Source organism: Epinephelus lanceolatus, chromosome 19 (assembly GCF_041903045.1).
Source record: "Epinephelus lanceolatus isolate andai-2023 chromosome 19, ASM4190304v1, whole genome shotgun sequence".
In the NCBI taxonomy this organism is placed as follows: Eukaryota; Metazoa; Chordata; class Actinopteri; order Perciformes; family Serranidae; genus Epinephelus; species Epinephelus lanceolatus.
Window position 1 is genome coordinate 18,444,551 of NC_135752.1, and position 23,547 is coordinate 18,468,097.

At 40.5% G+C, this 23,547-nt stretch overlaps 1 protein-coding gene across 1 annotated transcript in view; it reads left to right on the top strand.

The window, feature by feature from the left end:
• The first annotated feature begins 1,661 nt into the window (after window positions 1-1,661).
• Window positions 1,662-23,547, top strand: part of ass1 (argininosuccinate synthase 1) — a 31,119-nt gene continuing 9,233 nt past the window's right edge. The window contains exons 1-11 of the mRNA XM_033646190.2: window positions 1,662-1,811; window positions 4,614-4,749; window positions 5,946-6,014; window positions 6,712-6,900; window positions 8,956-9,012; window positions 9,119-9,193; window positions 10,873-10,943; window positions 11,052-11,082; window positions 17,618-17,708; window positions 22,066-22,150; window positions 22,904-22,968. Coding sequence (XP_033502081.2) covers window positions 4,648-4,749; window positions 5,946-6,014; window positions 6,712-6,900; window positions 8,956-9,012; window positions 9,119-9,193; window positions 10,873-10,943; window positions 11,052-11,082; window positions 17,618-17,708; window positions 22,066-22,150; window positions 22,904-22,968 — 835 coding nt within the window. The 5' untranslated portion in view covers window positions 1,662-1,811; window positions 4,614-4,647. The remainder of the gene's footprint in view (window positions 1,812-4,613; window positions 4,750-5,945; window positions 6,015-6,711; window positions 6,901-8,955; window positions 9,013-9,118; window positions 9,194-10,872; window positions 10,944-11,051; window positions 11,083-17,617; window positions 17,709-22,065; window positions 22,151-22,903; window positions 22,969-23,547) is intronic.

Sequence of the window (23,547 nt, forward strand, 5' to 3'; positions counted from 1 at the left end):
GGCCCCTCTCAAGTTCAAGAGGCAAAACGGTTTAGTTCACCCCTGCATTAGGATTTAGCTCTAAATGAAGCTAAAGCTGATTGATGATGCTGCTGGGGCACCGATGTATGTCTCTTCCCAATACCTGTTTTCCAGGGTTAGGGTTAGGGTTAGTCTGTCTTACTGTGTGTTTTTTTTTTTCATGTGTCACATTTGATGTCACAGACAGGCCGGAAAACAGATCAGTTGAAACTTTACAGTGGTTTCTTCTTTTTTATCTGTCACTTACTTATTCAGACTCTCTTTCAAACTCAGTGCAGACTAATTTCGAATGATGTTTTAGCACTGCTTGGGCAGAAATGGATGGTATTTTGTGGTTGTGCTTCATGGTATTTCGGCTGTAAAGGAGCTAAAATTAGCATGTTCACCCAGGTGTTGAGAAAATACAAGAACTCTTGAACCCGATTTATCAAGAAAGACAGAATGAGCAACGTTCATTCTAAAGCAATATATCACACTGTTAATCCATTTGGATATCTGCCACTTAACACAGTGTGCTACCTCACTGTAAAACACTATCATCTTATCTGTAGATCATTCTGAGAGCACCTAATTTAAGCTCTAAAACTAGGGCTGCAACTATTTGCTTTAAGTGTCATCCAGTCCTCCAATTATTTAGTCTGTAAAATGTCAAGAAAAAGTGCAAAATGACCATCACAAGTTCCCAGACCCCAACGTGACATCGTCAAACTGTTGGTTTTGTCCGTTCAAACAGGTGGCATCATAGTATAAGCAGCAAATGTTCACATTTCAGAAGCTGGAAGCAGCAAATGTTTGGGTTGTTTTCTTGTTTAATTACGTCAAATAGATTGTAAAAATTGTCAAATGATTTCTAATTATTTAGACAATAAAATGTCAGGAAAACGTGCAAAATGCGCATCACAAGTTCCCAGACCCCAGGGTGACATCGGCAAACTGCCCGTTTCATGCGTTCAACAGGTGGTATCATAGTATAAGCAGCAAATGGGCACATTTCAAAAGCTGAAAGCAGCAAATTTAATTTTTTTTCTTGTTGTCAAATAGATTGTGAAATTGTCATTTCATTTCCCATAGCTAACCTAGCTACATTTTTACCTGGCACTATAGTGTTTAGCAACAGCAGCTTACCCATCCATGCAAGTTGAAACAGGATTTGTAGGTTTTGTAGGATAAATAAATGTTATCCGGAGACGTTTATATCATTGCTCGGCTGGTGAGGAGTGGAGGAAAGCAACAGCAGCATGCTCTTTTCTCCAGCTGCTGTAGTCTGACAGGTCCAGCTCAAATTGCATCATCAACACTGTGTCCACAAGCTCCTAGATGTTCATTCAGTCATTCAGTCAGCGTGGAGAACAGGGCTGAGTGATGAAAGATGCTCTTGAGTTGCGTTATGGGAATTGTAGATGCCAGTTCTGACCATATAATGTATCTCTTCTGTTATGGAAATGCAGTAATAAGTCTCTGTTCAGCAGTGGTTGAAGAAGCTTCCAACAGTCGAAATTAAAGCCAGGATATTCTGACTTAAGGTCCTAGTATGCACTCTACAATTCCCATAACGCAACTCAAGAGCATCTTTCGTCACCTCACCCTGTTCTCCACGCTGACTGCATGAATGAACATCTAGGGTCTCGGGGGGGGACATAGTATTGATGACGTAATGAGAGATGGACCAGTCAGACTGCAGCAGCTGGAGAAAAGAGCACGTTGCTGTTGCTTTCCTCCACTCCTCAGCCGAGCAACGGCACAAAACGTCTCCGGATAAAGTCTATTTATCTTACAAAACCCACTATTTTGTAAGTATAACCTACTTTATTGTTTTTATATTTCAGTTTTAAGTTTTATGAGTCACTCTCAGCGACAGCGTCTAGTAACGGTTTGTCACGAGGGGTCTCAGCTGGCACGGATGGGTCAACTGCTGTCGCTAAACACTGTAGTGCCAGGCAAAATGTAGCTAGGTTAGCTAACTCAGGAAAAAGACAACACTGTGCATGTTTTAAGCCAATATATGTACTTAATAGCGCCAAAACAAGCCTGACACCTTGTTAGTAGGCCTATACATGACACTAACTGAAACAAATCTCAGCTGTGCGTGTCGGGGCGCACAGGTTAGCTTAAATGTTGCTCCTCTGAAAACGCAGTTTTACCATGTGAAAACTCTGAATTGACTAAATTGTTTTGTATCCACTTCCTCTGGTGGAAACATAGATTGGGATTGGGAACCAAGGGGTGTCACATTTTGTCACACCTCCAAATAAGCTTACATACAAGAACTCTTTGTTTTTTCAAGTGGGACATGTGATGTAAGCTATCTAATTTTTTAAGGTTGTAAAAAGTAATTAAAATTGACAACCTGTTGCATTTATAATTATGTTAATTTTTTGCAGTATGTAACACTGTTAATCCATTTGGATATCTGCCATTTAACACAGTGTGCTACCTCATTGTTAGAACACTTTTATCTTATCTGTAGATCATTCTGAGAGCACCTACTGCAAAATGCATATCACGTTCCCAGACCCCAGGGTGACATTGTCAAACTGCTTATTTCATCCATTCAACAGGTGGCATCAAAGTAAAAGCAGCAAATGTTCACTTTTCAGAAGCTGGAAGCAGCAAATGTTTGGATTTTTTTCTTGTTGAATTACTTAAATGTCAAATAGATTGTAAAAATTGATTTGATTTCCCTATGATCATCATATATTTTAAATACAAGCTGCCTCAGGGCCTGTGCCGGAGCTGTGCTGCTCTACGATGAATGAAGCTATTGAAGCTGCTTGCCATGCACATTGTTATAGATTAGATATTTAAGCATGTTGTCCCAAATGTCAATATACAGTGCCCTCCAAAAGTATGGGAACAGTGAGGCCAATTCCTTTATTTTTGTTGTAGACTGAAAATATTTGGGTTTGACATCAAAAGATGAATATGGGACAAGAGATCAACATTTCAGCTTTTATTTCCAGGTATTTACATCTGGATCCGATACACAACTTAGAAGATAGCACCTTTTGTTTGAACCCACCCATTTTTCATGAGAGCAAAAGTATTGGAACATGTGACTGACAGATGTGTTTTGTTGCCCAGGTGTCTCCCAATTACATTGATTATTCAAACAATAAATAGCACTGAATGTCTGAGCTCAGTTTCAGATTGGGTACGAAAGGTTTTGCCTGTGCAGACTGCATTTAGAGGTGGAACCAACATGAAAACCAGAGAGCTGTCTATGGGTGAAAAAGAAGCAATTGTGAATCTGAGAGAAGATGGACAATCAATCAGAGCCATTGCACAAACATTGGCCATAGCCAGTACAACCATTTGGAATGTCCTGAAGAAGAAAGAAACCACTGGTGTACTAAGCAACAGATGTCGAACAGGTAGACCAAGGAAAACATCAGCAGTTGATGACAGAAACATTGTGAGAGCTGTAAAGAAAGACCCTAAAACAACTGTTAGTGACATCAGCAACAACCTCCAGAGGGCAGGAGTAAAGGTATCACAATCTACTGTTCGCAGAAGACTTCATGAACAAAAGTACAGAGGCTACACCAGAAGATGCAAACCACTCATTAGCAAGAAGAATAGGAAGGCCAGGCTGGAATTTGCCAAAAGGTACAGAGATGAGCCTCAAAAATTCTGGGAAAAAGTTTTATGGACTGATGAGACAAAGATTAACTTTTTCCAAAGTGATGGAAAGGCGAAAGTTTGGAGAAAGAAAAGATCTGCTCATGATCCCAAACATACAAGCTCATCTGTGAAACACGGTGGAGGTAATGTCATGGCTTGGGCTTGCATGGCTTCTTCTGGGACGGGCTCTTTCATCTTCATTGATGATGTAACACATGATGGCAGCAGCAAAATGAACTCAGAAGTCTACAGAAACATTTTGTCTGCTAATTTAAAGAAAGATGCAACCAAACTGATTGGGAGATCCTTCATCATGCAGCAAGATAACGACCCAAAACACACTGCCAAAACAACAAAGGAGTTCATCAGGGGCAAGAAGTGGAAGGTTTTAGACTGGCCAAGTCAGTCTCCAGACTTAAACCCAATAGAGCATGCATTTTACCTGCTGAAGAGGAGACTGAAGGGAGTAACCCCCCAAAACAAACAACAACTGAAAGAGGATGCGGTGAAAGCCTGGAAAAGCATCACAAAAGACGAATGCAAAAGTTTGGTGATGTCAATGGGTCACAGGCTTGATGCAGTTATTGAAAGCAAATGATTTGCAACTAAATATTAAGTCTCATTCACTTTAATCTATTTTAAGTTTATATGTTCCAATACTTTTGCTCACCTAAAAATTTTGTGTTCCATTACAAATAATGCTATCTTCTAAGTTGTGTATCAGATCCAGATGTAAATACCTGGAAATAAAAGCTGAAATGTTGATCTCTTGTCCCATATTCATCTTTTGATGTCAAACCCAAATGTTTTCAGTCTACAACAAAAGTAAATGAATTGGACTCACTGTTCCAATACTTTTGGAGGGCACTGTATGACCAGTAAACACTGGTCATATATTGACATTTCAATTCCACCTAGGCTGGTGACTCATATTGCATCTCTGCTGTCGCTTCTCTGCTTCTACTCCACAGCTTCTCTACCATTTCGGACTGAGCTGCCCTCGTCATGTCTAAAGGTACAGTGGTTCTGGCCTACAGTGGTGGACTGGACACATCCTGTATTCTTGTTTGGCTGAAGGAACAGGGCTACGATGTGATCACGTTCTTGGTAAGCTTTAGGGACTAGTGTGTGTGCAACAGGTGTCTTAGTTTCAAAACAGCTGCTTTTGCATGTCACACATCTCTGTTGTGTTATAATTGACTGTTTTCTAGCAGCTGACACAGTTTGTCTTGTCTTTGTCTCAGGCATGTAGGATTTTTTTTTTTTTTTTACTAGCTCTCCCAAAATCCTGTCAGAGCTACAGTACAGTTAACCCCAAACCACACAGGATTTGGCTTCATAATGCCAGTGCAAATCTAGCTGGATTTACTTTCTGCCCTGGGGCGGTTTAGAACTGCAAAGCAAGCAGATTTTCTTGTTGTCTAACTTTTCATTCAGTGGTTTTGTGATTCAGTGTGGGGGGATGGGCGATTGTCTGTAGTTCACCACTGTGGCACTGCTGTGGCAGGGAAGCAGAAGGAGAATAGCAGGCACTGATTCAATCCATAATTCTTTGTCTTTGTGAAAATATGCACTTGCATCTACTCTTCAGAAAAGATTGCATCAGTGAAGTCAGGCAGAAATTGATAATTACACAATTATTAAGTTTTTAATATGGGATGTGAATATCTGTATGTTAAATTAAATTAGATACTGCACCTGCAGGCATGCAGTTCACAAGTAATGGAAAAGAGTTCACACTGTAGCTATTACTGGAATGTCATAATGATAGGTTTTGTTATGAAGTCATAACATTGAGCGTGACTCACCCTTAATCTACTGTCCTTGTATGCTCAGAGAGACACTCAAATAAAAATGATTAAGAACTGAAAATATCAAGTGCATGGTATAGTGTTAGTTATGTTGTTAGTGTTAGATTTTTGTCATTTTTGTTTACCAAATCATTGTCATCTCATTGCAGGAAAACAGTCCCTTGTGTAGTGTAGGTTCAGGAGATCAGACAGCCTCTTCAAGCCCTTAAGTGGTGTTCATGCTTGGTTTTCGCTGTGAGGTTGTTGCTGCACCTCCTCAACAGGCGCGACCTGAATTACAAGATCACTGATCGGCAGAATAAACACGTGCGAGTCATGTGCTGGCATGTTTATATACAGGGCTTGCATATTATTTCACAGGAGCTCTGAACTGATGTAACTGCAAGGTTTTTAGTTTGTATTTGTGTTGATGTAGGTTCAGCTGCACATATATTTGCGAAAATTAGTATATTTGTGTCCCTTTGATGTGCAATTTATTGTGTGTTTTTCTAGGCCAACATTGGACAAGACGAGGATTTTGAAGCTGCCCAGAAAAAGGCAGAAAGCCTCGGTGCAAAGAAGGTAAGAGATGGAATGAAATGTGATGTTGCTTTAAGTGCACTGTCAGTGATTCTGTGTCTTCCTACCAGGCATTTTTCCAAGACTGGCAAACAATTTCGGGAAATGAGTGGAGAGAATAGTGGAGAACAATAAGGTCCTTTGACCTTTCAATGTAAGGTTGAAAGGTCCAAGCCAGGAATGCTGTGGTTCATGGTTGGTGCTTTAACCTCTAGGGTGCCCCTTATTGGTATTTTTTTTAAAGAATATTTTGCATTCATCATGAGCTGGTGGGAAGCACTGACAATGAGAAGGCTGATCATCTTTTTGCTGTAAGATGTCTAATTCAGTTTATCATATCAGATGTCAGAGCTCCCTTAAAGCAGCTAATTACACTAATACAGAAGTGTTTTTAAATGTTCTCTATGGCCTTACAACACATTGATAATGACCAAAATCAAATTTCCAGCCTCTTTAATGCAGCAGGCTGAAATAAATGCAAATCAGTAGCTGCTTTATTCTGATTCTTGTAGAGCACTCCCATCACATATTTACAGTATGAGACAAAGCCTTTGTTGTGGCAAACAATCAGCAGTTATTTCTTTCCCTAGAGGGAAAGATCCTAACTAATTCATTAAATATTTCCCACATAAAAATGGCTCAGAGATGAATAGAATAACATAAAGCCCTGTTCTGTGTCCTGACATCTGTTGATGTATAGATGTACATTGAAGACCTGCGTGCTGAGTTTGTGGAGGACTTCATCTGGCCCACAGTCCAAGCCAATGCTGTCTATGAGGACCGATACCTGCTGGGCACTGCGGTAGCACGACCCTGCATCGGACGGCGTCAGGTCGAGATTGCACGCAGGGAGGGTGCCCAGTTTGTCTCCCATGGTGCCACAGGAAAGGTAAACATAGAACAAGAGACTACTGACTATGGTTGAATCCAAGATGTAAATTAAATGTATTAAAAGAATTATTTACATTTTCTTGCATTTATTCTAGGGCTGGGACAGAAAAAAAGTATGTTTGGGAAATGATACAAAACTACAGACCAGTTTCCTGCAGTTAAACCCTCGACACTGTGGTTTCGTGCTACATTCCTGATCCGCAGGATGCCATAGCCAGTTTTTCCGAAACACAAACAAACTAGGTCACCGTCCATAGTCTGGACATGAAAATTTTGTGTTTGCAGGGTTGAACATTAACTGGTTTTAAACCAAACTGCAACAGTAAGTCAGAAAGCGTCCCTCATCAGGCATGTTTCTGCACTCCTTCATTCAGAAACTGTAATTTTCCTCTCTTTAGTGGTCCATTCATTAAAAGAAAATAGAAGTTTCCTGCAAATCTGAGACAGATGTTATCATCTCTGTTGCCTGCGCTTTTCCCTCACACTGCACTGAACCATGGGCTAAATTAAATGAGTCACTGCAGCTCAAAGGAAAATGCAAATATGTTTTTGCACATTGGAAGCCTGTCAAATAGGTTTCTGCAGTGAATGAGACTTGATGAAAATTAGCCTAAATTTCTTGCTAGATATGAGGACTTTATTTTTAACCCTGTGACATTGTCATTTAAGTACATTTTGTGGATAGATACCTTGTTTCAAAGATCTGTATGCCTTCCTGACATGTTCAACATGTTCATGTCTTACTAGGATAATCTGGCATGTTTGACCCCCTTATTAGCTGTGAAACAGGCCATTCTCAATTGTAAAATTACAGCTGGAAGTAAGTAAATAAAGTAGTCTAAAGTGTTTTAAAACTGGAAGATAATAGAAACAACAAGTCCATCTGACATGTTGTGTGGTCCAGAGGAATATTAAAGTGCTCTTGAAGATAAAAGCATAGTTCAGGGTGGTCCTATGCAGAGCCCAGACCGGAGTTGCATTTTTCTTATTACAAAATGACAATATAATTGTAGTAGTATGATTATATTTGTTGTTAACTGGTCAAAGGCTTCGCTACATCTCATCTCTTTTGGTCAGAATAACTTCTGTTCGTGATAAAGTGCTGTTTAAGCTGCAGCTGTGCGAGTTGGACAAATGTTAACGCTATCAAGGCTCTCATAGTTACAATTAATTATTAAGTCATCATTATCAAATTTAGAAAAAAATCTTTTTAATATACAGTTAATCATTCAGTACATTTACATATATTTTCCTGTTTTTTCCACATAAAATGTATTAAGTGGTCATCAGTTGAAATGCAGTGTCCACATTTCACATGTAGATGGCGACAGATACCGCGTTATATTGGTACAATACAAACCTCAAATAACTTAACTTGTAACCTCATCAGCTGTGCCCTAACATTTTTCAGGTGTTTTTTTTTTTTTTTTTTTTTTTTTTTTTTTATATGTGGTCATTAATTAAGACAGTGCGGCTTGCTCCCTTATAGATTTTTATTTCTATTTTGAAGCTGATTAATGAAGAAAGTGACAGCACTGTGCAGGAAAATATAGAAATAAAAACTAAAGCAGGATTTGGTCATTGCATTTGTCCCATGTCAGTACAGTCACGGGAAACATCACGGCTCTACCAGTGTGCACTAGAACTGAATTGTTAAGCTATTATTTGATTAGTCGATTTGTCAGAAATGCAATCTGCAACTATTTTAATAAGTAATTTGAGTAATTTTTGACTCTGATTTGTCTTCTCATGGTTTTCTTTGTCTTATATGATAGCAAGTTGAAGACTTTAGGGGTTTCGACAGTTGGTTGCATCAAACGAATTATTTTAATATGTCAAATTTTTCTGGGAAATAGCAAGGGACATTTTTCCACTATTTCAGACACTTTATAGAGACCAACACTCTAATCAAGAATGAAAATAGTCGTTAGTTGAAGCTTTACCATGCACACTTTCATTTACTGTTGTTGTGTAAACTGTCAACACTGCTATCACACCTCACATGTGGTACATAAAGCTGAGCCATTGTGTATGTGTGGGGTTTTTTTTTCAGGGCAATGACCAGATCCGTTTTGAGCTCACATGCTACGCCCTCTACCCCGAAGTTAAGGTAACTTTGCTGTTAAACTGTATGGAGGTTATGGCTTGTACTGTTTGACACAACGTCTGTTGAAAATGAGGCCGACTCTCTCACTCTCTCTGTTTGTGCTGTTCAGATCATCGCTCCGTGGAGGATCCCTGAGTTCTACAACCGTTTCAGGGGGAGAAAAGACCTGATGGAATATGCACAGGTAACTCCATCAGTCTGTTAAGGTATAAATCACAAAATCTGTAGTTCAGTTTGGTGGTGTCCAGGGCTGCCAGCTAAAAATTAATTTTGTTGTTAATAAATATATCAGTGATTTGGAATTACTGATTTGGTCTATAAAATGTCCAAACGGCACAAGATAAATTGAAATTTTAGTATGAAGACTTTTGTTTTGTCTGGAGCATTTAGCAGGATTCCTCAGCATTATAGTGACAGAAAAGAAAAGCAGTGATTACGTTATAACAGAAATATCCCCCTGAGAGCAGGGGTAGGCAACCTGCGGCTCCAGAGCCACATGCAGCTCTTTAGCCCCTCTCCAGTGGCTCTCTGTGGCTTTGACAGAAAATTATATGAAATGAATAACCCATATTTTGTTAACAATTTAATTTTCATTTATTGTTGTAGGCCTAAAGTGATTTTTACATTCTTCAACTGTAAAATGTGTAGCCTATACTCCGATTACAAAGCTAAAATGTGTGTCATATGTCTGTGGCCTGGTGCCTTTTCCTCTATAAACATCTCTAGCAATGACAGCAGTAGTTTTGAGTCTCCAAAAAGGGAACAGTCTCAGGGTCAAATAGAGAGTTTAACTGGCAATGCTGCAAAGTTCAAGTACAAAGTAATCATAAATAGTCCACTGCAGAACAACCACCTTGTGCTAAAACAAATAATGAATGCTCATTTAGACCTATTAGTAATGTTGATGAGCTAAATCTGACTTAAAAGGCTGTGTTGCCTTTATCGTGAGGCTCAAATATGTTTCAGACAGTTTTTTTTCTTCTTTTGATAGTAAAGGTCACTAACCCCTGCCCTAGAGTATCGTATTGTATAGAGCTTTATCATATCTATTGGTTGTATAGACTTTTATATACTCATTGAATGCTCTCCTGCACTTATTGTGTATCTGTAGTTTTTGTTTTATGCTAGAGCCAATTTTTAATTCCCTTTGCTCAGTTTTTAATCCCTTTCTAATGTATATCTTGTCTGTTTCTTGTGCTGCTGTAACATCTAATTTTCCCCCTTGGGATCAATAAAATGTTATCCATATGTGTTGATAAAAGCCAAGTGGTTTTCGAAGAAAAAGTTGAATCCCTTCAGGAATTTAAATGCCTATTGTGAAAAATACATACAATTTCTTTTAACATCCCTACTCTTTATCTGTAATTTAATTTCCTTGTCATGATTATATTTACAGTTAACTTAACCGTTCTCAGATTTATGTTATTTGGAGCACGCACGCATCATTGGCAGTTTGTTCTTATGGTCCCATTAGATGGTGGTTTGGACCAGTTTTTCCCACTAGAGGGTGGTCATGATGTTTTAAACAAAACCACTCTCTCGCTGGCCTCTGGAGTAAAAAACACAGAGTTGTTGACTTTTCCTTTGAACATATCAAAAATATCTTTCATTTTTTTGTTGATTTGTTTTTTGGTCTTCTCATTGCTGACTCTTAAAGCGAAAAAGCAGCGTGGGGAAACACATGTATTTTGGTTACACAGCATGCCAAAAACCAGCCGCTGGAAACAGTTCTGCTTGGTTCCTTGTGTTCAGAACCTCTCCGTCCAACAAGTACAGCTGTGATTTGTAGTCTCTAACCTTCAGGTGCAGGTAGCTTACAAGCAAACAGTTTGTAACAAAGCAGCTTTCTTTGTCAAACTGTAGAAACATGGCATCCCTGTGCCTGTCACTCCTCGGGCCCCCTGGAGCATGGACGCCAACCTCATGCACATAAGGTGGGTAGAATTCTTTCACCTTCTTTACCTTCTTTAGTTCCTGTTTTAATGCTTTATTTTTTTCAGAATTAAATAGACTGTAATTTTCTTAATAATGTTTGTTTGCAGTTATGAGTCTGGTATCCTGGAGAATCCCAAGGTAAGAACAGTTCCCAATAGCATATCTAAATATTCAGAAAAAAATGTTTCTACTTTTAATTGTTCTTGCGTCCTCCTTCTGGCCCCTTTACCTTTCGGAGTGTGATGTGCTGATTTACTGCTTAATAAAACTAACACACTCATAGTAACTTAAGACATTGTCTTACATGTGAGCACTGGTTAAATGCCAAAAACATAACTTCGATCTTAAATAACATATTCTATACTTTCACACAAATGTATGTTCACTGACAATACTAACAGTTTAATTATAATCTTAATCACTGACACTATGATTCAAGAACCTGTAATAAATAAACTCAAGACATTTGTACCATTTATATAGGTGAAAAGAAAATCTCTACCTAATCAGATTTAGATAGAACGTCTTGAGATAAACATCTGGACTCTCAGTGTCATCTTCAGATCAGTAACTGTTAAATTCTTTTGTAACACTTCATGATGTAATCTAGCGCTAAAACAAATTGAACAATCAGGCACAAAAATTACAGATAACATTTGTTATTTGTTAGAACAAAATTGGTGCAGTTTACTGTTGAGTACAGTAAATAATCTCCTGTGTTCTCACACGCACACATACAGTAATGTTTGCTGTCATTTCCACAACAGACAAACTATTGCATCTTTTTTTTTAACTGTTAAGATGTATCATCCACTCAGAGTGACCGTAAAAATAACACGGCAGTAAAGCTACTGTCCCTTCTGCTGACCCATGCCAGCCCCATCAGAGACTAACACGACTCACTCTCCCACAGTGCCATGGGTGAGACCGAGTTTGATCTCTGCTAGGGTGAGAGGTCATAGCAGTACATACAGGTTGCCCCCAGTGACCCCCAAAGCTCCCATCCCTTGGTCGCTGTGTCTGTGTCTCTGTCTCTGCTCACCCCGGGTCCTCGTCGGGCCCTGGGAAGAGCCTGGGACACACAGACACTGACTTGTCGTCAGCAACGCTTCGACTAATTCCCGATTTCATGGGAGCCGGGGAGGGGGAAGGGTTAGGGCGTTGCGCCCAGCTGGGGCCTCCTGAGTTCCAGCCCCAACTCCTCGGGACCTCATTGTTCCACTGGTTGCGCCGCCGCGGGCTGCGACGTGGGAGGGGAGCCATTTCATCATGACACCGTGACACCAAAATGTCACCAGTAACAGTAAAGTACAAAGGCATTGCGCCAGACAGATGAGTCCCCAATGGACGGGGTGTCACAAGGAGGCGAGGGGTCCCGCGCTGCTGGAGCGGAGATGCAGGGGCAGGGCCACTGTAACTCACAGACCTCTATCTCTCACTCTCTTTCTCTGTCCTTTCCCACCCCTCCGCTGCCTCTTTAGTGGTCGGCCTGTGGAGAAATGTTTTGAAAAGAATGAGGCGAACCGGCTCAATAGCATAGCGATGTATGATGACAGTATTGTGTAACTGATTTCATTCAGGGGTTTTGTGTTGGACCATTTACTCCAATATTGAATCGATTAATGGCATTAAACACAATGAAATATTTATGGTGCAGGGGTCCAGAGTGGTAAAAGGATTTGAATACATTACCCAGGGCACCAAATGATATCTTGAACTTTGAACAAGCTGTGATTATTGAGTAATTTTCAGTAGCCTAAACCTGTGGCCCCTCTCGCAATTAGACTTTTTCAAACTATGTTTGTTAATAAAGGTCAGAGTAAACATCACAACAACACCAACAACAACAACATCACAATATCTAAATATAATTCCTGGGTTAAACATTAATGTAAATGCCATTTAAGGCTACAGTTGGTAACATTTATTAAAATAACTTTGTGTCATATTTGCTGAGACTGTCACTACATCCACTCAGTGAGACAGCTGTGAAAAAATCATGTTCCTCCACTTCCTCGTAGTGCTTCTAATAGCATTTGTCTGAGCCCACCGCAGCTGAAGTAAAAAACAACCAATCAGAGCCAAGGAGTCTCTAACGCATCTGTCAGTCATGTCAATCACTCAGTGAACTGTGTTCAGTCTGTCAAAGCATACAGCGCTGATCAAATATGAATCAAGGTTTGGTACTGTAGTGACTATTTCTCACCTCAAATTTTTTTGCAAACATATTTTAGAAGAAAGAAGATAACATTTATTAAAAATCAATTTTTTTCACACACAGACCTGAATTACACACATGCACAAACAGGACCTATACATGCATTAACCAGAGAGATGTCAGAGTGACGGGGCTGCCATATTGCTCCATATTTTGGTCCGGACAGGGACTTGAACAGGCAACCCTCTGGTTCCTAACCCAGGTCCCTATAGGCTGAGCTACTGTTGCCTTTTAGTGTACTGTTTAGCTTTTAAATGAGAAAGTTTGCTCCAGCTGGTGGGCGATGTTTGGTTTTTGCTCAACTGTTTTCAACATGGTGACAAACTTTTTCATTTTACAGCTGAACAGTACATTAAAATATGTTTCTGAAAAAAATTGATGCAATACAGTAACAGAACCTTGATTCATATTTGATCATCGCTGCCTAGTTTGACAGTTTGATTGCAGTTAACAAGCAGTGATTAACATGAGTGACAGCTGCGTTAGAGACTCCTCGGCTCTGATTGGTTGTTCTCCTTCATCCATGGTGGATTCCTGCAAATGCCATTAGAAGCACTATGAGGAACATGATTTTTTTCCCACAGATTATCTGGCTCATGTACGACCATATGGATATAGCAACAGTTTCAGCAAATATGAAATATGTTAATATATAAAAGTTACCATCTACAGCTTTAAAGCAGGAAATTAAACAAATATAAATAATAGCAACAAAGTGAATTTCTCACCCAATGCCCAAACCAACATGAGAGATTCTGATCGGCCCAGAGGGGTCATCTGAAAGGTCATCTTGTTCTAAGTATCTCCTCTCTGTATCAGCCTCTCTCTCTCTCTCTCCTCCAGTTACAGCCCTAAAGGCTCAGGGCGGACCTCAACTATTCAAACCCCACAACGCCCCCCGCATGTTGTACAAAGGCCCCTCTCTGCTCAACACAGTCAGATTAGGAAATGTCCAAATGGTCGCTCATATGTTCTCCTGTAGATAAGAGTCAGCAGAGTTCAGGTTACTCTATGATTAAAACTGTATCCTTCCTGATAACCCCGAACTACCTTGCCTGTAGCACCGTGGCCTGTTGACTTCTTTATTTACTCACCTCCATCTGGCAGCATCAACCTGTGTGAAGACGTGCACCCAGGGCAACTTCAGCTGTTATCATGTTTATGCAGTCACATTTAATATTATTAGCGTGCACCTGTTGAGTGCACTGAGATAGATATTGTTGTTAAGCTGAACAAATCATGCTCCTGCGTTTGATTCTGCTTTTATTGGGTGATATGCCTGAAATGCTATCCCTTCAATACCTCTGCTTGTGTTTGATAGATATAGGCAATTTTGCAAAAAAGTGAGCAGAACTGCTTTATGGCAATATTGTATTTGCAGGATTTTGATCAGTGATTGATTGATTTAATGCGCAGGATTAGCAATCAATGACATTTCTATCAGGTTAACTAATCTATAAATGTAGAATTTTAATACTGTGAACGAAGATTTTAACTTTTTTAACTTTACCCTCCCGTAGTTGGCAAAATTACGTCAGATTTTTATTACTGTGAAATATGCTGCATTTCTCATGTTGTGGTATTCATCAGATTTATCAGCAAAATGCCAATTGCTAGATGTCTCCACACCCCGCAGTTCCCTTACTACCTCCTCTGACTGTCTCTGTCCCTCCACACATGAGCAGTCAGGGCCCGGCCTGAGGAAGCCTGACACTCGTCCTGAGTCATTAAAACATCACCTCAGTCTTAATTATAGCCTGTGTCAGTGAGCTTCCTCAGGACCACTGCGCTCTTTGATCAGGGAACTGATGGGCCACTGCTCGTGTTGACCAGGGCTAAAGGAGCGTGACGCCAAGCCTCTGCTCACCTAGAGGAAATGAAAACTTGTTTTCTGCTGGTCGCATGGCTGGCTGGAAAGATGGATGGACAGAGGACTGCCTGTAGGGGAAGGAAGTGGGCTTGTAGGTGTATGTGTGCATGTGAATGTGTGCTTTGAAGCAAAGAGGTCAGCATTTGTCATGTGCCTTCGCCGCCCTCAGGTCTGATCGGTCTGACCTGTAATACCTAGCGAGCCCTCCTTGTGTCTATCTCGGCATCACTATAGCTTTGCCTCCATGTAGAAGTGCCTGTTGTCCTCATTAAATTGAGCGGAGGCCCCAACATTAACCAAAACATCCTCGGTGTTAAGAATGTAAACATCTCTCCAGCATGTCACGTGTATATTGTTTTATTCTTGTCTCAGTTTGCCATGTTTGCATTTTAAAGAGAAGGACAGACTTGAAACGTGGTGATTTAAGCGTCATTTCCAACCCATTGCGCCAAAGATGTTTTTACCATCCTCTTCTCTTTCTATCTCCCTCTCAACTCTCCCCTCCTCTCCTCCCCCTCTCCCTCCTGCCACCTCTGCCTCTTTTGGCTCTGTTGGCTTCGATTGAAAACCAATGAGGCAACTAATATGTGGAAAGATAGAAATTTACTTGCTTTAAGTTCATGCGTCAGCCTTCTTCTTTGCTGTATGGGCCACGTTTAGCACAACAATATGGCAGAAGCAAAGACTGCCAAAGGAGCTGCTCTGTGCTACATGATGGTGCGCTTCATGCCCCATTTCCCACCAATACCCCCTGCCCCCGCCTTCTCTGTCTCTACCTTTTCCACTCTTTCAGGGCCATGGCTTTGGGACAGGTCCACCTGCAGGGGGTTTGAATTGAAATGCATTGATCTCTCGCTCACTGGAAACAAGCCTATTCCCTTTACTTTTCCTTTTTTCTTTGTATCCAGTAGTCCAATAGTAAGTTTGAGCTCTTGTGGTTGGAGCATGCATGAGTTTTTAAGCAGTCCTCGACCAGAAGAATGAATTTGTATATGTTTTAGAAAGTACATTTTTAGTTCATCAGGTGGAAATTGCTCTTGCATGAGGCCTTTCTCTAAGCCATGGTGCAGTTAAGCTTTAAATACCAACAAAGGTTGGTTAATAGGCAATTAAGACTCTCACATGAGGAACAAAGTTAGATTTTTTAAATTTATCTAAAGCTAAAATAAAAAGGTATACCAGTCTGTTTTGGCAGAAAGACTAAATCTGGAGCTGCTTGTTTAATCAATGCATGACATGTCAAAAACCGTAAAAGTAATAAACAAACTCTCTTTTCCTGGAAGTAAGTAACCCCTACAGCAAATGGCTTATATGTGCTATACTGCTTTATTTGAAGGTTGAAAAAGACGACCACTGGTTTACAGCATATAACACCACAGGAACCATCCACTTTCTCCAGTATTTAAAATTCAGTCCGTCTTTCCCCCCTCAAAGAGTATGCATCAAAGGGCTTTTTAAGGTAGTCATTTCGCCCCTCTCCTGTTCACTCTCATTTGGCATCTTTCAGGGCACTGAGGCAGAAAATGAAGGAGAGGAAGACGGGCGCCTTCCCAGTCAATTTTGGTGTTTAGTTAAAAGGAAGGAAAGTGATTGCGCTGCTCGTTTTCTCTTCCCTGACAGGCGACGAGCGGATGCCGATTAGTTATTGTATGATGATTTAGTGTCTGGTAAAGCTTTCCATTTAAATGCACCCAATAGTTATTTTGCATAGTCCCCCTGCAATTTGCCTCAGCTCAGGAGACATTGGCCATCGTCTTGTCCTAATGCTGTGTAATTGTTGGAGGGCCACATCGCTGGGCAGACACGTCAGACCGCCACGCTCTTTTAGGTCCCAAGCATGACTTACTGAAATCGTTCCCTGCTCCCACCAACTGGAAAAACGACAAACATCTGTCACCCAGGACAACTTTAGTGGGTTTAGGGTGTGGACTTTGAGGCTCTGTTGTGTGATGCCCATTTAGCAAAATTCTTCATTTGAAAATAAAATAGAAAGGAAACGTCACTCAGAAAATCAAAAGTGGAAAACTGGAAGATTAAAGGAAGTGGAGACAAGTAGGGAAGAACCGCAGACACATGATAGAATTCACAAATCTGAGATATTTACAGACAGGTAGAATATTATTGAGGACATAGTGTCGCTCAAATAGGTTCTGTCATAGTATCAGGTGTGTTTTGACTTGTCAAGTGTTCACTATTCTTGGGGATGTGAGTCATTTCTTTCTTTGCCCTTTCCCACTCTCCTTCTCACTGCATCCCACTTTCCCCGCCTTCCCCTGTGGTGAAGGCCCACGCAGGGAAAATGAAACCAAATAGAGGAGAAAAATGGAACATTGATTTTTTTTTCTCTCCTTTTTGTCTTCACTCAACTCCTGATGGTATTTTCAGGTTTCTCCTTTTTCACGCCTCATCCTTTCTTTTCTTCTCTCCGCAATGTCTCGAGTCGTCCCTTATCACCTCACACAATTGTCTCCCCCGTCCGCGGTACCGTTGTTTGATGAGGTCTCAGAAGGTCGTGGTTATTCATCAATGGGAATAAAAGTGTGTGAAATAGAGAGAGTGACTGAGTGTTTTTATGTGTTTTTCAGAGCCATGCTCCGGCTGACCTGTACCTGATGACCAAGAACCCAGGAGATTCTCCCGACACCCCGGATGTACTGGAGATAGAGTTCAGAAACGGTTTGTGTTCACAGTATGCGTCACTTGTTGATCTCTCTGTCAGTCTAAAACCTGATCCCTGATGTAAATGGAAAAACAATTTTCCCAATTTGCCCAGAATATATATGTTATGAAAGTTTAGAACGGACATGATTCATTCAAGGTAAGTATTCAAATGAATAATCATTATTTTTGTTTAATGACAATTCAGTCATTCATTTTTTATTTCCCTTACATCTGTACATGATATACAACAAAATGTGAAATTAATATTACATTTTTTACATTATTAATTTCAAAACATTTATTTTGACTCATAATTGGTCTTACTTGTCATATTAACCTCCACAAAGAAGTTTGTTTTTGGTGCTGTTTGTGCGGTTGTCAGTTTATTTGACAGCAGAATAACAGAACAACTACTGCCCCGATTTTCATGAAACGTGGCGAAAGGGTGTAGCATGGGCCAAGAAAAAACCCATTGAATTTGGGATTAGTAGATCCAAATCACAGGGCAGATGCAAGATTTTTTTTTCACTTTCATTAAGCAAGCATGGAGGTGATTAGCTAAAATGGTGGCAGAAAGCAGTGCAGTGCTAACCATGGAAACAGTGCTGACAGAGCTACAAGTGTTAATGGGGGTCGCTCACACTCACCGGGGCGAGGTAAGGGAGAACTGGAGGGTGGGCGTTAAGCTTCCACGATGTCACTGTCCTGCCACAATGGGTCAAGACAGCATTATCAGTGGTAACCTTCGTATTGCACTGCTGGCATACGGCCTTGGTGGAGGTCTGCACTCTCCAACTGCACTTCTAGTCGTACAATTGATTTGGCTATTTGTCTGTTTAATGCAACTTTGCATTTGAGCTTGATCTGTGTTTAGGGCAAATTAAACTGCACTTTTATTTGAAAAATGCCAGAACTTGACCAGGCTTGTTGTCTGAAATCTGTCGTGCATCAAAACCAATTTGATGCAGTAGTTTCTGTTGTACATCATGCACACACACACAGGAAAATTAGTTTCACTTAGTTCCCATGATTTGTATTGAATGACATCAGCTCTGAGCTTCTGCATCAGTGAGAGCTAGTGTCCATCCTCACTCAGTGTCCACGTCCCTTCATGTTACTTAACATTGATGTTTATAGCCGCAGGGCTACAGCTCACACGCTGACCCGGTTGCACTTTATCACCATTCCTGACCACCCAGACTTATCCTTAACCTCTCACAGCATTACTTGGTCCAAAGCTGCCATGTTTGGCCTGGGGGCACACACATAGGCCGGAAGCATTAAGTCCAGCTAATACACCAAGCCCTGAGGGGCCAGTGAACTGCTCATTAGATATATAGCCATGAGGGCCGGGCTGAATGGAGGAAAGTGTCACATGTTTGTGTAAAGACAGAATGGCAAGAAACATCCAGGCCTGGGGCAAATGGCACAGATGTCCCATCATCCCTTCTCACCAGTGGAGGCTGCAGAGAACTAACATCAATCGGCTGAGAGACACTAGCTCCTCTGATCACATGGGCATCTTTATGAGCTATAATAGTGATTTAAGGGATGTTCAGAAGGTTGGCAGAAGACTTGGTGGGAATATTTGTGACCACCAAAGCTGCTAATTAAAGTGCCATGTAGTAGTCAACATGTATCTGCACTGAAATGGTATCCAGAGCATTTTCTTTGGGAAACTGGTAAAGTGTTACCAGTTTTCCCCAAAGAAAATGTTAAACTATAAAACAAGTAGGTTGGTGTCAGTTCAACTGGAGATGAGATATGCTTTATGCAGGAGTAAAGCCTAGTCTGGTTTCGCGGGTTCTTTGCAGGTCTGCGCTCCATTTTCACACATATTCTCTGTGCCTTTATTGAGCACCCTATGACAAAAGCTGTTTTAGTTGTCCACACAAAGGCCCGAGCCTACTCCTCCCTCTGAGCACAAGATCAGCACAAGAATGTTTCATTTCATTCCCCCTCCCACCTTTTCATCCCTGCCTTTCTCACCAAAGTTTTCTCACTGATTAAAAAAGAATATTTAACGACAGGAACCTTTTTCCCCGTCAAACACTCCATTCCCCAATTCTCTCCCTTTTTTAAGAAAAAAAAATCATCCCTCCCTCCTTTCATGCCAAAGGAGTGGAGAGGAAAAAGAGACAGAGAGGAAAAATGTAAAGCAGTAATTTTTCCTACAACTGTGTCTGTGCTCCCATTGTCTGCACTGTTAGGCTGCAAAAACCTGAAGAAAAGGATCACGGCGAGAAAAAGACCCCTCAGTGAATGATAGAACCCGCATGATGGAGAGAGCGAGGGAAAAAAGAGAGCACAGGGACGAAAGGCCAGCCCCTACACTCCCACGTTCAGACACTTAATTTATTTGAACTTTTAATCTAATTATTAGGTATCTGGGAGGGGGCTGGTTTTAATAATGCGCCATCCATACTGCCCTCTCCTGCTCTGGGAGGTACTTTTTTCTTCTTCCATGGGAGCCACCACCATTCCCGCGATATGAGAATGGGCCATTAACAAAGCCCTTGTCTAAAAAAATTTGTCAAGTCCTTCACGTGTCATTCCTATCAAGGCTTTTGTAAACGCTGGTTGAAAGGCGAACAGAAGTGCTGCTCCTCTCTCCAACTGCAAGCGTGCTAAAGGATGTATAGGACTGAACGTGAATATCAGCAGATCTTTTCTCAATTCGACCCATTGTGTTGCCCGCAAATGGTTATTTTCCCTTCTCAACATACACACGGACACACACCCATGTCTCATGTTTGTTTCCTCGCCTCCACCTTTGGCCCGTGTTGCTCATTGAAGGCCATGAATGAGAAGGTCCATGACAGTGATTGATGTGTACTTGGTTTAAGTGGCTTTAGAGAGGAAGTGTGTGGAGTGAGCGTGGGTGTTATTTTTAAGAAGAACCGTGTGTGTGTGTGTGTGTGTGTGTGTGCGTGTGTGTGTGTGTTAGAGACATAGTAGTAAGGAGATTGGCAATGATGAATCTGCAACTGGTTTTGTCTCCTGCACATGCGCATGAACACACAAACACTCAGTGGCACAAAAAAATCTCAGCACTAAAGAGAGTATGGGTAACAAAGCTGCGTGTGTAATTGAATTAGGAAAAGGCCTGCCCACAATTTCACAGCTTTCAAACGAGCAGGGCCTTTGAATTTATTAGCCCTTCTCACCACCTCCTTTTGTAATGGTTTTTACTTTTAGCTGACGACTACTGATTTCAGCCACTGAGATAATGAGCACTTGTCAGCAGATTTGATCAACTCTCTGCCGTTTTTTTTTGTTTGTTTGTTTTGGGGGGTTTTTTTTGACAATTTTGTCAGTTGAAATGATTTTTTTCGTTCATTTTTTGAGAAGCCATTTCCAAAAAGTGTTGATAAACTGTCTAAAGGTTACATTTTTACTCATTGTTCTGGGCGATTCATTAAATGATTCTCTGATCTTGGTGAAAAACACATCTGGCAGGTAATGTCAGACTGTTGTGTGACTATCACATTTGCTTTTTGTTGTAGCAGTGAGTGGTACCATACAAATTCACACAGGCGCAATTTGTTTTTCCTATAAACATTCAAAATGACTGTTTTTGCAATACAGTGTCGTGTTTAAAGGCTGTATTTCTGAATGACTGATATAATTACTTTGGCAACAACAAAGGCAATCAGAAACAACATCATCAAACGTTATGGTAGAGGAAGTGAGAGAGAGCATTTTCAAGAAGTTGTAATTTTGCAGTTAATTCTCATACACAAACACTGGCCTGCTGTGTTGTATCAATTTTCCTTTCTTTCTTTACTCTTATCCAGCTAACAGCCGTTTTCCTGTGGTGTGTTCAGTACTTAATGTGTGTATTTTTCATAGAAATGTACACTGACTTAACTTAAAAATACAAACAGCACAAACAGCGCAGTAATTGTGACTGGAAGGCTTTTTTCCCCACATTAGGTGCCAACAAAGTGAAAGATATCACGCACCAAATAATAATTTTAATTGAAGTAAAGCATGTCACTGACAGCGATGCGAGAAATGCAAATTTTTGTGTAATATGTTTTAGTAAATGAGCAGTATAGGGTACAATTTAAGAGCTGTCTGCTTTGCTGCAGTTTTTGTTGTTGTTGTGGTTTATTTTTTGGGGGGATGCATCTTTTTTTCTATCAGCCTATGGAGAAAATGTTGCATTAATTGCTGTTTAAGTTTTTGAATCTCAAACATAAAAATGCATTGCAGATTGTGACATTGCATAATTTTGAATGTAACACTATTTGACAGCACCAGCTGGGTCACAGGTACATTATAAGTCCTTTAAATCAAAGATTAACAAATATTAATGTTATTTATATGGTGGTGTGTGATATAATTTAAGAAATCATTTTCCCTACAGGAGTGCCTATAAAGGTAACCAATGAGAAGGGAGGCATATCCAAGAACGTACCACTGGATATCTTCTCATACCTCAATGAGATTGGGTAAGCATTTGGCATTTACTGAAAGCCCTTTTACCTTCCATGCATGATTTTTTAGATATCCAGTGTGAGGAACAACTATCAGAATACTGTGTGAGTGTCCTCAGAGGTGGAGCAGTGGTTAAATTCACCGCCTCTGGAATGATGTGTGTCGCTGCTGGCCTGGGATCAAATCCCACCAGAGTTTTCCCTCCTGCATCTCCTCCACTCTGTCTCCCTCTCTGCTTTCCAATTGTCTGAATAAATGAAAAGTACTGAAGGAGAGCTGACTGAAAAAAAATCTCTTTCCATCTCTTGAACTTTGAGTGTGTTGCTGATGAGGATTTTTTTCGGGATATTGTCATCATTTTTACATGTTGTTGAGTTTATGAGGCATCAGTTAAAGTTAATGCTGCTTCTTCGTTTCATGCATCACAAACTAGGATGTAACATTTGTAGATCTGAATTAATGATGTGAAATTAATTTCCACTGTTGGGAATCTAAAATAGTTTTTATCTTTAAAACAGACAGTTTTTGTCTGCGGAAATATCATGAGGAGAAATATTGTAACGAGGGTGTGAATTCTTTTCTGACTGCTGTGTCGTATTTTTTCAGTCTTTTCATTAATTGGAAATAATCATGTTTTTGACTTGCAGAGCATTTAGGAACTTACATAATCCTCAAGGCTTCTTATGTGGGCTTGTCTAATTCAAGGTGCAATTAATGTGAGTGTGAGTCCACTTAAAGTTGTCTGGCTCTCTTTGTCCTTCTCTCAGTGGAAAGCACGGCGTGGGCCGGATTGACATCGTTGAGAACCGTTTCATTGGCATGAAGTCCCGAGGTAAGGGATTAAAAGTTATATTTTATTTTCATTTGCGTTGGTTATGACATTTTTTTTCTGTCTCTGCCAAATTAGTCTGACAGGCTTCCTCACTTACACAAACAGTGATATGCACTGTAAATGCAGTGAGATGGACATATTTGCACTTACTGTGAAACACGTCTCGGTATTTTAATTTTACATCCATTCAAAAGCTTTCTTTTCAGTATCCAGGGCTTTCATGCAATTTGCAGTTATTTTACATGAGTGCTTTTTGTCACACTTGCTATTCCGCTTCCGTAAAAGTGGGCTGGATGACAAACACACACTCTTCAAAGGAAATGTTTTCCTCTGGTTCACCTGGAATCATAGACACTGAAGTTATTTCCGTTCTCTTATGCGTGCACACACATACAGAAAACACACACACCGTCAACGAGATAACGGCACCCACGCTTCTCTGGATACACACAAATACACAGTCGATCACATAATATGTGCACGTGCAGTCACACAGGGATGTTTTTGTCTCTGTCTTTGGTATCAGTGGGCAACTTGAAAAGCTCCTTTGTTGGTCTCTACATGTGTTACCACAGCTAA